The following is a 24431-nucleotide window of genomic DNA, read 5'->3' as shown; positions in this document are numbered from 1 at the left end:
CGTGTTTTCCAAAAGTCAAAGTCAAAGTCAAAGGTTGACTGTTATTGGAATTAAAGTTAATTTAAGTTTTATTTTTATTTTATTTTATTTTATTTTCGTATTATGTTGAGTAAGTGTTGTATAATCAAACTAATCGATCGATAAACTAACCGCAAATCGACGACCGACCTTGAATAATAGGAAGTAACAATGCGATAAAGTTAATCAATCAATAATCAAGCTAATCGAATCAATCATCGAACTCAAGTGTGGGAATTTCGGTACTTTTATACGTGTGTGTGCCTTACGTGTTATTTGTGCATGTTTATTTTACATTGTTATGTGTGGTGAATCAATCAAATCAAATCGAAACTCGAGGGATAATCGAACTCAATCGAAATCGAACCCAAATGGTAGTGCAAGGATGATTGTATGTTAGATATAGTGGTTAGGACTTAAAGTAATTTGATTAGGAACTCTATCATACTCAAATCATCGTTCATCGAAATCGAAATACCGAAAATCGTCACGAAAATCTCAAAAAGGAACAATCCTGATCGAACAGGACCTCCGATCGAACAGGCTAGCCGATCGAACAGGCTGTTCGATCGAGCAGCCCATTCGACCAGAATCCTGTTCGAACGGTTGGGCCTTTCCTCTTTTGGAAGCCTATAAATAGGGCTGTCTTTGTCATTCTTTCTACTTTTGGAAAGCTCTGACCGACCAGCCCTTATTCTTCGCTATTTCTCAGATTTCTCTTCAATCTGGTAAGTTTTCACTCTAAATCTTGTACGTTTTTGTTCATTCAATGATTCTACACCTTTCTATCTTTCAAAACTTGGATTTCAACCGTGAAATCACCAAGATCTAAGTGTTCTTGGGTGATGTCATCATGGTGTTCTTCAAGAACATCAAGTTTTGGCATCATTCCACCATGATTAGCTTAGATCTAACTGATTTCCACATAAATAACCTAAAATCTACCAAAGATCTTAACATTTCACGGTGGGAAAAGGATTGGAAGATGGATTTTCATCAATCTTTCAACTCTTTTACACTCAACCAGTGAAAACGGAGCTTGAACCGATTTGCAAAATCATTCTAAACAAACACATGGTTCAAGGTTCGGATTCTACCTACAAGGTTCACCGATTCCGGGTTAAACGTTAAACTGTGGTTCCAAACCGTTCACTGACCGGACTTGGGTGATTCCTGCCCGAACCAGTGAACTAAGTAAGAACTTAGGTTTTGTGGTTCAACTCGTTATCAAACTACCTCGAGATCACATCAAGTTAACAGAAATAACCAAGTGTTAGAAGATAGGCTAACCAGGTCAGAAATGCTGGCCGAACGGCTAGGCTTTTCGATCGAACGGCTAGGCTTTTCGATCGAACAGCCCAACCTAACGGACAACCTAGCCGATCGACCGGGCCAGCCGATCGGCTAACACATGGACCCACAAATTCACAAAGTATGGTATTGGCGAAGTGATGTTCGATCGATCACGCCATTCGATTGTAAACATTACTCATCGAATCATGAGATATTACACTTCAACACTTAGCCTTTTCGAAACATTGGAATGTCACCCGATCGAGCATGCTACCCGATCGAGTGACACATAGCCATTTTGATAAACAGATGAAGTGCTAACCGATCGGTTGGGCTAACCGATCGAACGGCCCGTTCGATCGACCGACTTGAAAGGTAAGAACACTTTGACGTTTTCAAATGCTGCAACTAAAACCTCAAAAGTTCAAACCATCATACACAAACACATCCTTTCCTTAAAGGAAGAAACAATCCACTCGAAAGGACCAGCCGATCGAGCCTGCCGGCCGATCGAATGGGAAATGTTCAAACGGACTTTCAAACCGCACGAACAGCCCGTCCGATCGAACCAGCTGTTCGATCGAACGGACCAATCGATCCATCATCACTTGTTTGCATTTTCCGCATACTCATCGTATTGCTATCGAACTATTCAGGCTAACTTACTCTCAGCGCTCCCTTCAATCCATACCAAATCACTGTGAGTATACTCGAACCCTTTTTGCTTTTAGCACTTTTGGGTGTTACATACGTTCAACTATTCAAAACACATCAATCACACAACTCAATACTATCTTATTGATAACCAATCTACGCATGCTATACGTGAACTAATAAGATGCCCGTTTGTTATGTGTGTACAATGAATGCTGTCTACCTGCCTTAACAATGATAGTACTATAGTCTGGACTCGGCGCCCGTTCATTCGGGGGTTGTTAGGGACAATTCAATTTGCGTGTGCGCAGTGGCGACCATGCACTCGAACTGCAGTAGCAGTCAACTCGAAGTCACTGGTATTGATAGAATTCATGTCGATTAGCGAACATGCTGCATTATATTACGTAAACATGCTGGTTATTCGAAAACGATTCTAAACTCTATATGCTATACCAAACTTGTGTACTCACCTTTACATTATATGTATTGACTTTATTTTAACGTATGTGACAGGTGCTTAGGATGTCTGATTGCTAGCTATTTGGAAGTCAAGACATAGGGGGATGTCTAGAAACCAAAAAGACAATTTATGTTTTGTTTAATTGAAATCTGAGTCGTCGGAACAGAGTATTTGTTTAGATGATCATCTGTAATAACTTGTTTATCGTTTGAGGTACGGTATGGGACGTACTATTTAAATCGAATGGTATTAATAGTTGTTATGGAAACTTCTGAACAATCTGTTTCGCTCAGTGCCATGCTCCGATGATTCCGCCATCGGTTGGGGTGTGACAGATTGGTATCAGAGCCATAACTATAGGGAATTAGGCTAGACACGACCTAGTACGGGTCGCTGTCTTAGAGACCTAGACTATAGCTAAGAACCAAGAGACCAAATTTATGCGCTTATTCATATTATTATTTACTATCACCGAACTCGAACTCCAAACCAAGTCAGCAATTTTGACAGGATTAGGTGTGAAAACCGCAAACTCCTGCCTAAAATTGTTGATTTATATCAATTATTCATGTGTATTTTACCAACAAACAGGGAGAATTATACCAAATCAGGGCTGAAACCCGCAATTTGATGCAAATTTTCCCCAGAATTTTCTTAAAACAAGGAAGAAGTTGCTAAGCTAGGGGTGAAACCCTAACCTTGGCAATTATTCCGAACTTTATTTCATCTCGCCAAGACATTTGACGGACTCCAGCGACCTGAACTCACAAGTATGACCTAGGAAACGCGTGCGTAATGCCCGAGAACTGAGGCAGAAACACGACACCTAGAGTCGAAAGTGACGACAAGTCCACTGTGAATAGTTGAATTGCCTTGGTTAGTCAATGTCTAGTAGTCGCAGACAACCTATCTTTCCGTTTTATGCACCTAAGTGTTTCGATTCTGAGAACCGCAGCTGTGCACTCAGAGGACTCGTTGATTTTATGTGATTTTGCATGTTTACGTGTTTTATATTTCCGTTGGTTATTTGATTCTGTTAACAATCCGCACGACTTGTAATGCTATTCTGTCTCGATTCAATTCCCAGCTAAAGCAAATTAAGCGATATTAGGATGTATTATTACGCTATACGACTAAGCTAGATGATGCAATGTGATATTACTCGATGTATTATACGAACGACACTCGAACTTGAATGATAAGACCTTGGGGCAGTCAGAAAACTGCATGTGCTCATAGGAATATTGTATTAGAGTATCTACCTCTGTGCTGAATGCGTATGTGTTTAGATGTTCTGTGCTTTACTTCCTTATGTGTTTCTGTGATTATGTGCATTCTGTGTTCCGTGTTTATTTGTTATGTGATATGTACTACGGCGTGATTCTAAGCTTTAGTAATCTAAGACGTGTGAGGTGAGATTCGATATCGTTGTGTTGAGCCCTGTGGCGATGTCTATTGCAGACCATGTCGTCATCTTCTATGTCTCGCCGTCTCACCCGTCAGGAAAAGAGAGACCGACGTCTTGCTGCGATCATCTCAAAGACTGTAGCGAAAGCTGTCAGTGATGTGTACGAGAACGTGAGCAAATCGTCAGAGGAATCTCGAGCTGATTTTCCTAAAGACTCCAACAAAACTGCTTTTAGCTTTAAGCAATTCAAAGCGTGTGGACCAAAGGAGTTCACCGGTGAGGAATGCCCTACAGCCATGTTTCATTGGTTCGACTCGGTGGAAGTCACCCTCCGACAAAGCGGATGCCCTGATCACCTCCGTACTCTCAACGCTACCGGCGTCTTCCAGTCACGTGCTTTGGACTGGTGGACCGCGGAGCGAAACAAGCGCGGGAACGACGCTGCCTATGAGCTGACGTGGGAGGAACTGAAAGCTATCATGATCGACGAGTTCTGTCCTCCCCACGAACGCCAAAAGCTGGAGGATGAGTTTTGGGCTATCAAGCAGAAGGAAGGAGACAACGCTGGTCTCACCGCTCGTTTCAAGCAGTTGAGCATCATTTGTCCCGATCAGGTCAAGACTCCGGATATGACCATCAAGAAATACATCCGTGCTCTTCCAGACTGTGTAGCGGATTTCGTTCACGCCTCCAAGCCTGCAACAATCGAGGAAACCTACCTGCTAGCCGCTGAGATTAACGATAAGCGGGTAAAAGCTGGTGTCTGGGATAAGCAGGTCAAGTCTTTGCATCAAGCTACCTCATCAGAAACCGACTCTGCCACTCCAAGCAAGAAGAAGAACAAGAGAAAGAATCGTTCCAACAAGAACTGCGCAATCACTGCTGCTCCTCAGCAAGCCGTACCGGCTTTAGTTGCGCCAGTGGCAAGTGCACCGCCAGCCAAGCGTGCGTATACAGGACCCCACCCTGCATGTCCTACTTGCTCCTATCATTATCCGGTGGGTGTCGCCTGCCGTTACTGCGCTCACTGACAGGTGTACAACCACTATACCGCGCAATGCCGCTATGGTCCTCGCCAAGCCCCTACTCAAGTTGTTGCCAACCAAGCTCTACTTCCAGCCCCGCAAGGCCAACCAGCAGCTCAAGCACCGGCAGTAAATGCTCGAGTCTGCTATAACTGTGGCGATCCCAATCATTTCGCCAACAGATGCCCGAATAGGGTTGTCAAGCAGGAGCTCCAACAGCAGCCTCAGCAGCAGCAACAGCAACAGCAACCAGCAGCCCGAGCCAGAACATTCAACATCAACGTGAACCAGGCTCAGACAGACAACAATGTGGTTAATGGTACGTTCCTTGTGAATGGTATATATGCTTCATGCTTGTTTGATACTGGAGCCGACAATAGTTTTGTATCGTTCGAATTCGAGAAGCTCCTTAGTCGTAAGCGCTCTTATCTATCGTCGTCGTTTGAAGTCGAAGTCGCTACTGGGAAATCTGTCGTGGTAAACTCTGTTCTCCGTGATTGTACTCTCGAGCTCAACAATTACATCTTTCCAATCAACCTTATTCCGATGCAACTCGGAAGTTTTGATGTCATAGTAGGCATGGACTTTCTTCGCGAAAACCATGCTGAAGTTGTGTGCTTCGAAAAGATGATTCGATTCTTACTCGCAAATGGTGATCAGCTGTGCGTTTATGGTGAAACTGCTACGAAAGGTCTCAAGCTTATGTCATGTCTTCAAGCCAGCAAGTATCTCCGCAAGGAATATCGAGCCTTCTTGACCAATATTGTAGTAGCGGAGGAGGAAAAGAAAAAGAAAGTTGAAGTCAAGGACGTCCCAGTTGTCCACGAGTTTCCTCAGGTTTTCCCTGATGATCTCCCTGGATTACCTCCAAGTCGTGATATCGACTTTCGAATCGACCTTATTCCTGGAGCTAACCCTGTAGCCAAAGCCCCTTACCGACTCGCTCCATCCGAAATGCGCGAATTATCGAACCAACTCCAGGAACTACTCGAAAAAGGCTTTATTCGCCCGAGCACTTCTCCTTGGGGCGCACCAGTCCTTTTCGTTAAAAAGAAGGATGGGTCGTTCCGGATGTGCATCGATTATCGGGAGTTGAATAAGCTAACTATCAAGAACCGATACCCCTTACCTCGAATTGACGATTTGTTTGACCAGCTACAAGGTGCTCAGTGTTTCTCCAAGATCGATCTACGCTCAGGTTACCATCAGTTGCGGATTCAAGAAGAAGATATACCAAAAACCGCTTTTCGTACCCGATATGGCCATTACGAATTCGTTGTTATGCCTTTTGGTTTGACGAACGCACCCGCGGTTTTCATGGATCTGATGAATCGCGCGTGTAAGCCCTTCCTAGACCGTTTTGTCATCGTATTCATCGACGATGTCTTGATCTATTCCAAGTCGAGGGCCGAACATGCGCAGCATCTGCGTTTGGTTCTCGAGTTACTTCAGGGGAATCAACTCTACGCCACGTTCTCCAAGTGTGAATTCTGGTTGGAGGAGGTTCAATTTCTAGGTCACATTGTGAATAGTCAGGGCATACACGTTGATCCCGCGAAGATCGAGGCAGTTAAAGGTTGGATTACGCCTAAGAATCCGTCAGAAGTTCGTTCTTTTCTCGGATTAGCAGGTTATTACCGACGATTCATCGAAGGATTCTCTAAAATCGCTGTGCCGCTTACCGCCCTTACCCATAAAGACAAGCCTTTTGTGTGGGGAACCGCACAGGAGACTGCCTTTCAAACCCTCAAACATATGCTGTGCCATGCACCAATTCTTACGCTGCCCGACGGAAGCAATGACTTCGTTGTCTACTGTGATGCTTCAAACCTTGGCCTTGGCTGTGTTCTCATGCAGCGAGACAAGGTTATAGCTTATGCGTCTCGACAGCTCAAAATCCACGAGAAGAACTATACAACCCATGACCTCGAGCTAGGCGCAGTTGTCTTCGCATTAAAGATTTGGCGACACTACCTATACGGTACGAAGTGTACGATCTTCACCGATCACAAGAGCTTACAACATATCTTTAATCAGAGGGAACTCAACATGCGTCAACGTCGATGGGTAGAACTCCTCAACGATTACGACTGCGAGATTCGTTATCACCCAGGCAAGGCGAATGTAGTTGCCGACGCACTCAGCAGAAAGAATTACGTGCTAGGTGTCCGGAACATCCAAGCACAATATAACCCCGAAGCTCTCATCCGTGAAGCTCAGCATGCTTGCTTTAATGAGCGTACATTGAAGAGAGAGAGGATCTATCACGATGGGTCTCATCTTGTGAGCAAAGCTAATGGGATATTCTACTATCTAGACCGAATCTGGGTTCTGAAGAGGACAGATTTGCGAAAGATTATCATGAATGAAGCCCACAAATCCCGATACTCCATTCATCCCGGTGCAGACAAGATGTACCAGGATCTTCGCTACAAGTACTGGTGGCCTGGGATGAAACGGGATATCGCTCTCTATGTTGGTAGCTGCTTAACCTGTGCACGAGTTAAGGCTGAACATCAAAGACCTTCCGGCTTACTCGAACAACCGCCGATACCCGTATGGAAGTGGGAGAGCATAGCTATGGACTTTATAACTAAGCTCCCGACCACGCCATCAGGTCACGATAGTATTTGGGTTATAGTCGACCGTCTAACCAAATCAGCCCACTTTCTGCCAATACGAGAAGACTATAAGGTGGCCAAACTAGCCCAAATCTACACCGACGAGATCATTAAAAATCATGGTACGCCTCGAGACATCATCTCTGACCGTGACGCTCGGTTTACTTCGAGATTGTGGGAAACATTTCAAGCGGCTCTTGGTACGACGCTGAATTTGAGTACCGCATACCATCCACAAACCGACGGGCAGACTGAAAGAACGATCCGTACTCTAGAAGACATGCTCCGTGCGTGTGTTATTGATTTTGGTGGTAGTTGGAGCAAACACCTGCCATTGGTCGAATTCTCGTACAACAATAGCTACCATTCCAGCATTCAGATGGCACCTTTCGAAGCCTTGTATGGTAGGAGATGTCGTTCGCCTATTGTGTGGCACGAGATCGGTCGTTCGCAATTAACCGGTCCCGAGATTCTACAAGAAACGACTGACAAAATCCACCAGATAAGGGAGAACTTGGTAAAGGCCCGGGAGAGACAGAAAAGTTACGCCGATAACAGACGTAAGCCTCTCGAATTTGAAGTTGGTGACTACGTGCTCCTAAAGGTGTCCCCTTGGAAGGGTGTAGTCCGATTCGGCAAAAGAGGGAAACTTGCGCCTCGATACGTTGGACCTTTCAGAATCCTGGAAAGGATCGGAAAAGTGGCCTACAGACTCGAATTATCGGAGGAACTCAGTAACGTCCACCCGACTTTCCATGTGTCAAACCTTCGGAAGTGTATAGCCGACCCCGATACAGTCATACCACTTGACGATCTTCAGGTCAACGAAACGTTACACTTCGTGGAAAAGCCAGTCGAAATCATGGATCGCCAAACCAAGCAACTTAGACGCTCTCGCATTCCAATCGTGAAAGTCCGATGGGAAGGCAAGCGAGGCGCGAAGTTCACTTGGGAACTCGAAAGCGACATGAAGGCCAAGTACCCGCAGTTGTTCAGATAGATCTGAAGCATCAAATTGGTAAAATCACGGTGATGTACGGCTCTCAGCCTAATTTCGGGACGAAATTTCCTAAAGGAGGGGTGGCTGTAACACCCCGTGTTTTCCAAAAGTCAAAGTCAAAGTCAAAGGTTGATTGTTATTGGAATTAAAGTTAATTTAAGTTTTATTTTTATTTTATTTTATTTTATTTTCGTATTATGTTGAGTAAGTGTTGTATAATCAAAATAATCGATTGATAAACTAACCGCAAATCGACGACCGACCTTGAATAATAGGAAGTAACAATGCGATAAAGTTAATCAATCAATAATCAAGCTAATCGAATCAATCATCGAACTCAAGTGTGGGAATTTCGGTACTTTTATACGTGTGTGTGTGCCTTACGTGTTATTTGTGCATGTTTATTTTACGTTGTTATGTGTGGTGAATCAATTAAATCAAATCGAAACTCGAGGGATAATCGAACTCAATCGAAATCGAACCCAAATGGTAGTGCAAGGATGATTGTATGTTAGATATAGTGGTTAGGACTAAAAGTAATTTGATTAGGAACTCTATCATACTCAAATCATCGTTCATCGAAATCGAAATACCGAAAATCGTCGCGAAAATCTCAAAAAGGAACAATCCTGATCGAACAGGACCTCCGATCGAACAGGCTAGCCGATCGAACAGGCTGTTCGATCGAGCAGCCCATTCGACCAGAATCCTGTTCGAACGGTTGGGCCTTTCCTCTTTTGGAAGCCTATAAATAGGGCTGTCTTTGTCATTCTTTCTACTTTTGGAAAGCTCTGACCGACCAGCCCTTATTCTTCGCTATTTCTCAGATTTCTCTTCAATCCGGTAAGTTTTCACTCTAAATCTTGTACGTTTTTGTTCATTCAGTGATTCTACACCTTTCTATCTTTTAAAACTTGGATTTCAACTGTGAAATCACCAAGATCTAAGTGTTCTTGGGTGATGTCATCATGGTGTTCTTCAAGAACATCAAGTTTTGGCATCATTCCACCATGATTAGCTTAGATCTAACCGATTTCCACATAAATAACCTAAAATCTACCAAAGATCTTAACATTTCACGGTGGGAAAAGGATTGGAAGATGGATTTTCATCAATCTTTCAACTCTTTTGCACTCAACCGGTGAAAACGGAGCTTGAACCGATTTGCAAAATCATTCTAAACAAACACATGGTTCAAGGTTCGGATTCTACCTACGAGGTTCACCGATTCCGGGTTAAACGTTAAATTGTGGTTCCAAACCGTTCACTGACCGGACTTGGGTGATTCCTGCCCGAACCAGTGAACTAAGTAAGAACTTAGGTTTTGTGGTTCAACTCGTTATCAAACTACCTCGAGATCACATCAAGTTAACAGAAATAACCAAGTGTTAGAAGATAGGCTAACCAGGTCAGAAATGCTGGCCGAACGGCTAGGCTGTTCGATCGAACAGCCCAACCGAACGGACAACCCAGCCGATCGACCGGGCCAGCCGATCGGCTAACACATGGACCCACAAATTCACAAAGTGTGGTATTGGCGAAGTGATGTTCGATCGATCACGCCATTCGATTGTAAACATTACTCATCGAATCATGAGATATTACACTTCAACACTTAGCCTTTTCGAAACATTGGAATGTCACCCGATCGAGCATGCTACCCGATCGAGCATGCTACCCGATCGAGTGACACATAGCCATTTTGATAAACAGATGAAGTGCTAACCGATCGGTTGGGCTAACCGATCGAACGGCCCGTTCGATCGACCGACTTGAAAGGTAAGAACACTTTGACGTTTTCAAATGCTGCAACTAAAACCTCAAAAGTTCAAACCATCATACACAAACACATCCTTTCCTTAAAGGAAGAAACAATCCACTCGAAAGGACCAGCCGATCGAGCCTGCCGGCCGATCGAATGGGAAATGTTCAAACGGACTTTCAAACCGCACGAACAGCCCGTCCGATCGAACCAGCTGTCCGATCGAACGGACCAATCGATCCATCATCACTTGTTTGCATTTTCCGCATACTCATCGTATTGCTATCGAACTATTCAGGCTAACTTACTCTCAGCGCTCCCTTCAATCCATACCAAATCACTGTGAGTATACTCGAACCCTTTTTGCTTTTAGCACTTTTGGGTGTTACATACGTTCAACTATTCAAAACACATCAATCACACAACTCAATACTATCTTATCGATAACCAATCTACGCATGCTATACGTGAACTAATAAGATGCCCGTTTGTTATGTGTGTACAATGAATGCTGTCTACCTGCCTTAACAATGATAGTACTATAGTCTGGACTCGGCGCCCGTTCATTCGGGGGTTGTTAGGGACAATTCAATTTGCGTGTGTGCAGTGGCGACCATGCACTCGAACTACAGTAGCAGTCAACTCGAAGTCACTGGTATTGATAGAATTCATGTCGATTAGCGAACATGCTGCATTATATTACGTAAACATGCTGGTTATTCGAAAACGATTCTAAACTCTATATGCTATACCAAACTTGTGTACTCACCTTTACATTATATGTATTGACTTTATTTTAACGTATGTGACAGGTGCTTAGGATGTCTGATTGCTAGCTATTTGGAAGTCAAGACATAGGGGGATGTCTAGAAACCAAAAAGACAATTTATGTTTTGTTTAATTGAAATCTGAGTCGTCGGAACAGAGTATTTGTTTAGATGATCATCTGTAATAACTTGTTTATCGTTTGAGGTACAGTATGGGACGTACTATTGAAATCGAATGGTATTAATAGTTGTTATGGAAACTTCTGAACAATCTGTTTCGCTCAGTGCCATGCCCCGATGATTCCGCCATCGGTTGGGGTGTGACACGTTGTGTTATATACCTTAGGTTATTATGTAGGTGTTGGAAATGTCTCAAATCTTTTAAAAAATTGAGCAAAATATGTTTGAACTACTACTCAACTGTTTATTAGTTTAGGGCACGCACGTTGCGACAGGACTGTTAAACCAAACAAAAATATATGTTAGAACGTTGAAAAAAATAATTATGTCAAATGGATAACACTATTTCGTTATAGCATACGCAACCGCTCCGTAACCACAGCACCATCACCGCCGCCCAATTTTAATACCCACATATGTTGCCGACTTCATCTCCCTCCTTCCCGCGACACCCTCTGCCTTGTCAACGGCTAGTCACCACTACGACGGTTACTCAAGACCAACGACGGTTTTCTGGCAAACAAATCGGTGCAATGATGGCGGATAACTGCAATTATAGTTTCAATAATTAAAGACGCACGACTAATAGTGAAAGCAATGCCTTTAATTCCGTTGTCAAATTTGACAATGATTGTGTTAGTGTGAATTGTGATTGTGGCGGTAGTTTAAGGATTATAAAGAATGCGATACAGTGGCAAATTACAGGGGACACGGTGGTGACGGTTGGAGGAGACGTTTTGGAGTATGAAGTTACGACCGTAATTGAATACGTGCGACGGTTCCATCACGGTACACATAACCATCACATATTGAGAATTTGATTGAGAATGTTAACTTCACAGGTTGCTTATATGTTTCATTTGAATGTAGTTGGTTTTTTTGATCACCACGTTCGTTTGCGTTGGTTTAGTTTATTTCCAAAACATTATTAAAGGGTGTGTGGTTAGAATGTAATGTACAATTGTGTATTAGTCATATTAAAGGGTGCATTGAACTCTTAGCATTTTGTGTATTCTAAAAAAAATTGAACTTGTATCGTTAGACTAAGGGGGTGGGGTTTCCTGGGTGGGTTATCCGGTATAATAAACTAAGAATAATATTTACTCATAGGATTTCTCATAAACAATTAATAATAAGATTTAATTATGTATCCATTTAGTGAAATGTATCCATTATATATAACTATAACGATATTTTATTGTCTATTGGAACCATTGTGTATTAATATTTTATAGTCAAATGGAAATGTCAATCTAGTAACCGTTTTCTAAACGACATTTCTTTTTTTTTTTCCCCGAAACGGTATGTTCATATATGAAAGGGGTGTAACCCAAAATGGTACCCTAACTTATATTTTATAGTATATATAATATGACTTTAAATCTAAATATTCATCAAATTAGATTTTATTGAACAAAATCTACATATTCAAATAAAACACAGAATTTTAAATTTTTAAATGAAGAGATACAAACTTATATATAATTTATAATCGATGTGACTTTTTAACGAAGAGGTAGAAACATATCCATAGAATTTCTAACCAACGCGACTTTTAAACCAATGGGGTACAAACCTCAAGTTGTTAAGGGGTATGAAATATTTCAAATTAGTTCGAAAGGTTATGACTTTTTGAAGGGGTGTGACTTTTTGTAAATACATGAAGGGTTGTGACTTTTTGTAAGGGTGTGATATATATAAAATTAGTTTGAAGGGTTGTGACTTTTTAAAAGGGTGTGATCCAAACCATTATTTCTTTGAAGGGGTGTGATCCAAACCATTGTGTCTTAAGTTACTTTTTGTAATATAATTTTTAAAAGGTGTGTTGGTTAATGTATTGTACATATAATAATTAAGCAAAGGGGTATGTATGGGTGGTTGTTTAAAAGTCGCAACTTTTCATTCTAGAGAGGCAACCCAAGTTGCTTTTTGTAGGGTTATATAATCTGACTATCGCAGCAAAGTTGTCGATATTGTGTTTTGAGTGTTAAGATAAATGTGAGTTTGATTTGATTAGTTAAATCCAACATAATCGGATTCGAAGTGTAGATATTTAATATCAGTATGAGTTGAGAGCACTGGTATATATGTTGTTGATGCTAATGTGCTTATGATTACAAAAATATTTTTCAGCTTATATGTTAACCTTAACAAGCTTTGATTCAGGAGTACATACTGTCACTAAATAGAAACTCTTTGGGAACTTGATAGAATTGTCAGGAATTATAAAAGAACTGGGAAAGCATAAAAGGAAAGTTGTGCTTACTCAACAAGCAAGGGAAGAAGCTGGTGATGTTAATTGGGACGTGGTAAATTTACAAATAATATGGTTCTGTTATTTTTATACAACAAAGTGAACTTTAAAAGAATTATGTTTTGACAATAGACGATTTAATGCAGAACTTATCAACAATTCGTATGTGTTCCTTATTCATCTAATGATTATCCAACTGATTCGTCTCAAAACCGGTTGGTGACACAAGCAACATCGTGCGGGCCAACCCACTAGTTCCTTAAATAACTACTAACTTTTGTTACTATTCATTTTAAGTCAAAGTAAAAAAAAAATTAAATTGCATTTCACACTCTTAAATTTGATTTGAATTTTTTTTGAACGGCCGACAAAAATTATTTTATTAATTGTAGCAAGATGCTACCCGCCATACATACAAGTTAAACAACACCATGTACTTATTACTCTAAAAAAAACACAAAACACCTATTTTGATAAATATTTATCAAATCACTCATTTATATTAAAAAAAAAAAAATCTCCACCAATGCAACAAAAAAACTCAAAAACTCATAAGAATTATTACGAGACCTAGTAAGTTTGTAAGGTGATGTTAAAGCATAATATTTTCGCAGTTACTAGAATCGTTTGAATGTACAACTCAGTTGTGGATATGACCTTATACGTTTTTTTTTTCTTCTAAAAAAGTTGGCTTCTGAAATTCAGTTGTGGAAATAATGCACGTTACAAGTTCGAAGTGGATATATATAATTTTATAATTATATTTAAACCACAATATTTTATAAACAACAGAATACATATATACCAATAGCACATTGGCATCCTTTCAGTTTCCAACAGTTATATAAGATGAATGGTCTTCCAGTATTAAACTTCCAACAAAGCATATGCATATTTTCTAAATGATAAAAACTAATTTGGAATAACAAATCAAAGTGCATATAAAACCATACACTTGTATGAATCAGTTATCCCACTCTGGGTTCTAGTCCTGAGACTGCACACCATCAACATCGGTATATATAGAATTCTACCCATAAATCTGTTTCTTTTTTATTTTTCAAAAAATATTGGTTTTTTATTTATTTTTTACGAAATTAGGTTGCTAACATGATGCAGGTTGCAGGTTCGAGGTGGATTTGTATAATCTTAATAAATAAATTGCTTAGAAAACACAATATTTCTAAAAAGAAGTGCATATACCAACCAACATCCATTAAAGAGTGCTTGTTTCCCATATAATAAAAACATTTTGAAATCCTCCACCCACCAAGAAAAATGCATATAAAAGCATATACCAATATGAAATAATCCACTCAATTCTCGTCCTAAATTTATCGACCTGGGCATCAATTATCTGTAAGGTATATTTCTTATAAGTAGACGTTAATAATTCTCAAGATCAATCATGCTTTTGCAAATAGTCAATTTATTTATTATTTTCCAGTCTCTTAAATATATCATACATATTATATACCCGTAATAACATCTATGATTGTTTTCTGTTTACATTTTATGTCCAGGATAATGACATCACATGACAAGAAAGTTAGGATTTTTGCTTGTACCGGAGGGTCGTGGGAGATAGTTAATGAGGTTTCGACGGATAAGCCGTTACGGTTAGCCGGTCGTATTTTGCAGTTGCCACTAAATTTAACGTATAGTGAGTTGATAGCGAAGGTGGCAAGGAAGTTCAGTTTATCCGAGAAGCATGGGTTTAGGTTAACTTACCAAGTCCCCCTTTCTTCTTCTGACCAAAACGCTACTCATATGGTTGTAGACATAGCTGACAACGAGGACGTTGCGGTGTTTTTGGATATGGCTCTTAAAACGTCAAATGGGTTGATTACATTGTATGTTGTCGGGTCTGTCCCAAGTCACAGTAGTGTACTTGCAAGAATCTACAAATTTCTATTTTAAGGATTGACAATGGTGTACTTGCAAAATTGCAAATTTTTGTTTGATTAAATCATATGGTTTTTTTACTTTTCAGTTATTTAGCTTTTTATTGAGGATATGCTGCACATGTAGCTAACTATATAAGTTTATTAACACATAATGTCATCTTTAAGATGTGACTAATGTTTGTAAAAATGTAAAACACAGACGTCAATAAGTATATCTAGTTTTTTTTTTAATCATGTTTAATAAAGAATTTTTCTAAATTATATTTGATTGGTTGATATGTGTTATCATCATTTATTGTTTCAGTGAATATGGATGCTGTGAAATCATATTATAAATCGAATGTTACTGTGGAAATATGAGAACGATGGATGCTATTGGCTAACATAGCCCGCATATTATAAATCATTCTCCGCCCATGCCTGGGGAAACCCAATTGCAAAAACGGTGACTCCATATACCTGTGATCGTTTGCAGTGCTGGGTAGCTCAAGACCACTGACAGCACCAAGTTCGAGATCGACAGTCTCCCAAAATATAAAAAAAAAACACTGAATTGAAAGTAACTAAAACAATTCGTAAATTTGCTACCAATTTTCTTGTTCTCTTCATTAATTCAACAATTGCTTAAATAGAAGGAAATCCTATGCAACTGAAATAAACTGTATGTATGATGGATACTTCCTAGATAATGGGATCATGGATGGTAATGCAAAGGTATCATGGAGATAGTGGGTTACTAATAAAACATAAACAATGCATGCATAATAATTATAGAAAAATAAGTTGAGATAATTGTTTGACTCCTCCATATTAGTTGCTTGGTCAAACTGCAATGCGGGTAACCATATGGGTCGGCAACCGGTTGTTTATCTGGTCATGGTGGATCCGTATCAATACCCGCCCCTTTAAAACGGGTCGTTCAAAATCATAACCAAAAATCATTCGTTCAAACCACATGACCACAAATCAAACCACAGATCAAATCGGAAATCAACGAGTTGTGAGATCGAATCGGACATCGTCATTCAATTCCGCCACTCGACCGTCGTTCGAATCGATTCATCCGTCAAAACCTAAATTCACCGCCAACACTCTCAAATCAGGTGTGTTTTATAGTTGATCTAATTTGTTCCGGTAGTTCATATCACACATGTTTATTGCTTCAATTGATTAACCGGTTTGTTTGTTTCGTTTATTATCGTTTCTAGCCCTAGAAATACATATTCGCTAACTGTTTATGATTCTATCTTCTCGAATTCGTTGATTATTAAGCTCATTTTGTTTAGATAAACTAGTGAACATGCAACATGATGGATTGGTTTGATAATAATATGTTTTGATATTGTTATAGTTCTTGTAAAGTGTGATTAGTTGGTTGAATTAGCTTATGGATGGAATAGATGCTTTGGATTTCCGGTTTTTCGAATTCGTATAGGTACAGCTGATTTCGAAAAGATGATTAGTTGATTGATTGGATTGGAAGATAAGGTTTGATGAATTGATTTGAATCTGATAGTTAGGGTTTTAGCGATTTGTGGATTATTAATGATCTCTATAAATGATACTTTATGATCCTGTAATTAGTCACTAGATGCTTTATTTTAGGTTATAAGGTGTTGATTTTGACTTGAATAAAGTTAGTTATCTTAAAAAAGCTTTTGTGGATTATTAGTGATCTTTATAAATGCTTTCTTTCAGGATCATAACCCTCCATAGAAACCTAGAGCAATGGCTTCCTACTTCACAAGCAATGGCTAATCTGTTATACTGTAAGATTCTGCGATGGTCATCGCAATGTCTAACTAAGAGTATTACGTATTTCGAACAATTGTTTTTACTGTTTCAATCAAAACCTAAGGCTGATTGCAAATAAACTGGTCATTGCTACATGAGTATCATTTGCAGCAGAACACAATAATCACCGTGCTACAAATGAAAGAAATCGCATATGCAGCGATCGTTAGTCCTTACCTTTAGAAACAGGCGTTTGTCATGATCAGTAGCAACAACCCTAAGAACAGATTCAGTTGCACCTACAATATTAGCCAAACACAATATAGGTACAACTAATTTATGCTTTGAGATCATTGTTTCACAAAACTTTTTATTTGTATTTTATTATTCATATTAGATGTGAAACGAGCAATAAATGAAAAATTGTATGATCTTGTTACAAATTTAGTCTAAGAATTTAAGGATTTGCTTCATATTAGTTCTAGCATTCGTTTTTCTTCTTAGTTAGGTTATGATTGTTGATTTCAGTGATTATAATTTAAGGTGAATTGAATGGATGCTTTATGTGTATATACGTGACGACTTTGAATTTTAGGGGCACTGAGTTGATTAGTAATGGAATGGTATACGGATCGACAGTGGTTGTATGAAAAGACCGATAGTGAAGGATTTCTTAATTCTGAATACTGCGACAATGTGGATTTTTTTGGACATTGCTTTTTCTAATGATGTAATTGTTGATAAGAGGGTCAATATGCATGGTGATACGATACGTGAGATAAAATGTCCTTGTTATAAATGCAAAAATATAAGTTATAGAGACAGAGCGACTATTCAAAAACACTTATATAAGGATAGTTTCATGCTTCGTTATGAAACATGGAGTGAGCATGGTGGAAATTTCGTTCGTGAGGTTGGAGAATCTTCTTATACAATGGAAGTTGATGATAATGACGATGGTTGCAGACGCATGGTGTTAGATAACATGTATGCATGCGGTTATACTTCTAGTACTTTGGAAGGACATGTACCGAATGAAGCAAAACGATTCTATGACATGCTAAAAGCTGCTGATGAAGCTTTGTGGGATGGGGAGAAGTCTACAAATTGTTCAAAGTTACAAGCTATCACGAATGTCTTGACATGAAAATCACTTTTCAACGTGTCTATAGTAGCTTACAACTACAACATTCCATGGTTAATGCATTACTGCCTGAAGAGAATAAGCTCCCGAAATCTTTTATGAAACACAGAAGAGTTTAGAAAAATTAAGTCTTCCTTATGAAAGAATTGATGTTTGCAGAAACCATTGCATGCTATTCTATAAGCAAGACAACGATTAACACAATGTAAATATTGTAAGGAACCTCGTTATAAGAGTGACCGGAATAAGGTACCAAAATTGGTGATGTGGTACATGCCAATTGGTCCGAGACTTAAGAGGTTGTATATGTGTTCAAAAACATCCAAAGATATGACTTGGCACCATGACCACAAAACAACAGAGGGGTAGCATGGCACATCCTAGTGATGGCATGGCTTGGAAGCATTTTGACGCGGAGAATTCTGGCTTTATAAAAGAGATTCGAAATGTCCGTCTAGCGTTATGCACCGATGGTTTCAATCCAAACAACTCCAACTCAATTCCATACTCATTGTGGCCCATCTTTCTTACAATCTATAACTTACCCCCTTGGATGCGTATGAAAGACTCGTTTGTTGAAGTATGTTTAATTATTTTCGGAGGAAAGAGTCCAGGTCAAAACATCGATGTGTTTCTAAGACCGTTAGTTGAGGAGTTGAAAGAGTTTTATAAGGAAGGCGTTGAAGTTTATGATGCTTACCGTAAAGAAAATTTTATCATGCGAGCTATTCTTCTATGGACAGTTAGTGATTTCCCAGCCTATGCAGTGTTATCAGGCTGGAGCACACATGGTCGTTTAGCTTGCCCATATTGTATGGGAGACACAGAGGGTTTTCGATTACATGCGGAAGGTAAATCATGTTGGTTCGACTGTCATTGAAGATTTCTACCAATGTCACATTCTTTTCGTAATGATAGAAATGGATTTCGAAGATCAAAAAGGTCATTATTGGGACCACTAGCTAAGTTAACTGTTTGGGAGATATATGAACAGGTCTATAACATACCAGTTGTTTACGCCGTATTACACCCCGTAAATAGACGAGAGGAGAGAGAGTAATATTTTTTTTGAAAATTAAGGAGAGAGAGTAATATTTGTTTTTTGAAAGGTGAACTTCATATGATGATGAGTGTTCACACCCATCTCATTGACGAGCCCTCATCCACCACATACCCAGACTATGTTGTCTTAACCTTTGCACTCCTTATTAATTCTTTTGATTAAAAAACCAAATTACACTCCAAAATATTGCAAGATCAAATCTCAGCCACATATCAGATATATCAATAGCTATGGAGAGCTCTCATGGTTCCCTCAACTCAGTATAGTTCTTATTTTAAGCATCCTTTATATAAATGAATTAGTAGGCCATTGTTTACTGGAAATTAAAAATATATATATACTTGCTTATTTTTATTGGAAATGGTTACTCACTCTTAATTTTCACTAAATTTAAAAGGACTGGTCCAGGATCTCCCACTATAAAATAAGAGTGTCCACCAAGTGATCTAGCCTCACGTTGGCATATACTTGCTTTTGAAATACGTTTATTCGAAAAATTCATTAATCAAGATACTTCACAATTTGGGCTAGTCAAAACTGTAGAAAAAATATATTTCTTCGTTCAGCATAAAATAGTTAAGATGATAAAAAAAGTCATTTTTCACAGTCATTCAGAGGTTTAACAAAAAAACCACCATAGGTTAAGATTTTTCATTTGCTAACTTTTTCTCTCTCTAGAATCTGCTCTCTATGGTTCCTCCTCCCTTATGCCCGAAATCTCTTCTTGTGGTGGTCAATCACCATTGCAAATCCCTCCATTACCTTTTGATCGCCCCCCTGATCATTCCCTAACTTCAATTGATGCCTCATGTGCTAATCCGGTGCTCAAAGGAGACCTTTTTCTCCGGCCGCCATCTGAAACCCCAGACCCTATTACGCCATTGGAGAGGGCCGCTCTGAAGAAAACCCATGAAGGGCCTGATGGGGCTCTAAATCTTGTATACTGTGTGTATCAAGAAACATTTGTTGTGTTAATACCATATCGTTGACCAATTTTGGCTTTCATCTCACCTTTCCCTTAACTTTTTAAATGATGATGACCCATAAGTTGTTTTTCATGTCTGTTATTATGCAGCCATTTCTGGAAATGCATAACCCGTCTCAATTAAAGTTGTGACACGACCCGACCGAAACTGAAAATTGGAACATCAAGTTAAGGCTTCCGAGCACCAAAAAATAACCAACCCCAACTGTATTCGAAAATCATGTATATTCTTTTTAAATGAACTATTAGTTTTTGATACCTTATTATATTTTTCTTTACCCTCATGTAATTTTTGTAAATATCGTTGCTTCCATCGTAGGTTAGTTTGACAACATTCATAATTAAACAAAAAAATCCACTAACATGCAGAAGCAACTAAAGAGGTTTTTCTTTTTTTTTTTTTTTTTTTTTTTTTTTTTGAATCGTGAATTACAAGGAAGAAAAGATTACGTGTTTTCTATTATGATTTTCTATATGGATGTTTACCCAAAGCTTGAATAAATGGGATAGTTTGGACTTAAAAAACATTATAATGGGTCGCTTTGTGTTAATTAACTAATATTCTTAATAGGTCAAATTTGGCAAATTGTAATTAAGAAAACCAAGAACAAACTGCCTAGGCTGAAAAAAAAAAGCGGGCCGTTCCAAGGCTACTACCATTGGAAACAATCACGGTCTCAGGTTCTTCCAACTGCATTAATATGTTTATGTTCATATTGCCCATTTACTACTGTTGTTGCCAAACCATATAGATATCCAAACAAGATCCCTTTTACAATATACAGCCATGAAGGCATGAAGTAGTCAACAGAAGCCCATCTTTGACTATATCAACTGCATTAATCTATTGACCAACCATCTGAGAACCCATTCAAATACCATATCTGACTAACAATTACACTCCAATTCAAGCTCAAACTGAGATTTGATTTCAATTGACATTTTGTTACTATTGACTTTTGACTTAATATGAGAGTTAACCCTAGTTAAGGTTGTTCTACTTTCTCCCATATCAACTCACCCTTGAGAACATGCAAAGCTTAATTAAAGGTATCACCAAGTACGGAATGAAATAATTCACTACACATTACATAACAAAACATTGTTATTATCACAGATTATCTTACCTCTAGATATATCTTCAAAAAAATAAAGGTCAACATAATTTCTTTAATAAGTAGTCCATTGTGTTAGCTAAACAAAGTTTTCTCGAAGCTCCAAAGTCCAAACGCACTCCTTTCGACATGCTCAAACCTGTCATGCCTAAAGAAAATCACGTCCATGCCAAACATTCAATTAGTGCATAAAAGAAACAACAATAACTTAAATCTTTATGTAAATATTTGGTTCTACTAAGCGATGCGGGATCTTGGTTTAAAAAAACGGGAAGCGCACAAAAGCGACGAGGTCTAAAATTAAAGCGCAAAGCTCAAAAGCGGCGGGCTTTTTGTACGCAAGGCGCACATATTTAAAATAAATCTTATAAATTACATATAAGGCACCTATAACACATAAAACACATTAATATATGTATATTTAACATGTAAAACACCATAATATAGATATGTATCAAGTTAAGTAGCAAAAACCCGAATACTTATGTAGTAGGTAATCAAAAGAAGGTTGCTTAAGTGTTTGCAACTTTAGAATAGGTAATCAAAAACGACAATATAGCCAAACTAGTAGTCTTCTTCACTATCTCCATGATCATCGTCAACTCCAAGTACCACATCTTCGCCATCATCTTCACTCAAGCCAAGTTCTTCTTCGATTTCTTCATCATCTTGAATACCTTCATCAATCAATACATGTAGTCTTTTAGATGGTGCTTTCTTAGGTGGTGGTACACTAAGAGTAGGGGTGGAGGAAGAAGGATCCTTTTCTTTGGATTGTTGTGTACTTGATCTTGTTGCATATATCGGTTCAGATGCCCCCGAAGCCTTCTCAACATTACGCCATGTCAAACCACTATCATCATCAAACACAACCTCCGAAGTCTCCTCATTCTCATCATCCATAACACCCATGACCCACTCGTTACTATCATCAATTTCTTGTAAAAGTATAGGGTCAGTGGTGTTCCTTCTTTCATATCGTTGTTTCAATCCAGATTAAACTTTACATACACCAAGTCATCTAATTGTTTTTGTGCCAATTGGTTTCTTCTTTTAGTATGAAGCTGTAAAAGTAATAAATTTTAGATAACTAATGACTATAAAAAATAATATAATTAAAATGAAAGTTTGATTGTGAACTTACTTGTTGGAAGACACTCCAATTTCTCTCACACCCCGTGGCACAACATGTGAGACTAAGAATCTGAATGGCAAACTTTTGCAACTCCGGGGTATCACGTCCATAACTAGCCCACCAATCCGCTATTAACAAATGAAAGTCTTAAATCCATGAGATGTTTTTATATAATTGGTACTATTAAAATAAAAATGATATTTTTACCTGGTGATCTCGTCTTTCTTTGACGTATGGCCATTGGATTGCCAAAAACACCTATTGCCTCTTCATATGAATCCAACTGGCTCCTAATTATGTCTTGAGTATGTGGATCAACAACTAACCTTCCAATACAGCCAATCAAACATCGCCTAATCGGTCCACCACTTGCTTTCTCTTGATTGTCATAATACATTTCCGAATTCAAAAAAAATCCAGCAGCATGTAAAGGCCTATGAAGCTGACATTCCCATCTTTTGTCAATGATTGCAAAGGCTTTTTTATACTCAGCTTTTCTATTCAAAAAACTAGCTGCAATGGCTTCCTTAGCCCTTGTCATAGCATCATAGATGTACCCCATGGCAGGTTTCTTATCCCCATCAACAATCCTAAGAACTTTAACAAGTGGTCCTGTCAACTTGAGAGCATAAACAATGTTTCTCCAAAATCTTTCTTGTTGAAAGGTAGATGCTACTTTCCTCTCACCCACTTCCTTCGCCCATTTGCCACCCCTCCATTCATCGGACAGGACCATCTTTAGCAAATTGTTCTTTTGCTTGTGCATTTGCGCAAGGGTGATGAATGATGTTGCAAACCGTGTCACCGCGTGTAACAACCCGCACCTTCGTGCGTTGTTACTACTCGATACACTCGTTACGCCTAGCACCAGAGATTCGGATCATAATGAAACTATATCAGATATATCGCTAAATCGAAGTATAATCGAATAATTACGCGTATTCTATCGCTATTACAAACCTATTTTCAATAAATTATAACACTCACGATGATGTTGAGTAAGGACTTAATCTACCCTCCTCGATAACCGTGAGGTGTCAAAACGTAAACAAGCAACGCTAACAAAGACTATCGGGTGAGTACCATGTCTCCAGCCATCGTGACGATGACGGCAACACGAGCAAGTAGTGCCCCGATAATCTTTGTGGCTCATCACATCGAAGAACGCACTCGAAGGCACGCGTAACTCGATCATCACACCGAGAATTGGATATATAGATGCGTATATGCGACCCTTTTTGTGATTAATTATGATAAATAAATAAATAATAATATAAATATATGAAAACATGGCCCAAACTATCGCTACGCACCAAAAACGAGGATCAAAAGGCTTCCGTACGGACGGGCCAGCCAAACGGCTGGGCCAGTCGATCGAACGGACCAGCCGAACGGCTGGGCCGGCCGATCGAACGGGCCAGCCGATCGGCTGGGCCGGCCGATCGGACAGGCCAGCCATTCGGCTGGGCCGGCTGATCGAACGGGCCGGCCGATCGGACAGGCCAGCCGATCGGTTGGGCCGGCCGATCGAGTGGGCCATCCGAACCAGGCCACCTCTCCTCCTTCTTCCTCCTCCCTTGCCTATAAATACCCCTCTTTTCACTCCAACCACTTATTGTTGCTGCTGCTACTCGACCAGGACGTTCCAGCCCCTTAATCTCTCGATTTCTCGCGATTCTTGTAAGTTTTCAACTCGAATCTTGTACTTCTTTGATCTATATGCATTCCTTCATCATTCTACCTTTCAAATCTCAACTTTTACCTGTGAAATCAACAGATTTGGAGTGTTCTAGGGTGATGTTACCATGGAGTTCTTCAAAGGTGATGTCATCCCATGAAGAACAACTCAGATCCGAATGGTTTCCATGCGATTTTATACAAATCTCGTCTAAATCTATGTTTT

At 39.4% G+C, this 24431-nt stretch overlaps 1 protein-coding gene across 1 annotated transcript; it reads right to left on the bottom strand.

The window, feature by feature from the left end:
- Positions 1-21957: 21957 nt before the first annotated feature.
- Positions 21958-23264, bottom strand: LOC118491461. Its single transcript, XM_035989267.1, has 4 exons — positions 22736-23264; positions 22538-22656; positions 22405-22457; positions 21958-22360 (listed from the first exon to the last, which is right to left on the bottom strand). The coding sequence occupies exons 1-4, from the start codon at positions 23262-23264 to the stop codon at positions 21958-21960; spliced, it is 1104 nt and encodes a 367-aa protein (XP_035845160.1).
- Between the last annotated feature and the right edge of the window lie 1167 nt (positions 23265-24431).

This window comes from Helianthus annuus, chromosome 4 (genome assembly GCF_002127325.2).
Source record: "Helianthus annuus cultivar XRQ/B chromosome 4, HanXRQr2.0-SUNRISE, whole genome shotgun sequence".
Lineage (NCBI taxonomy): Eukaryota > Viridiplantae > Streptophyta > Magnoliopsida > Asterales > Asteraceae > Helianthus > Helianthus annuus.
Note: the sequence above shows the minus strand (reverse complement) of the source record. Positions and strands in the feature narration are given on the sequence as shown.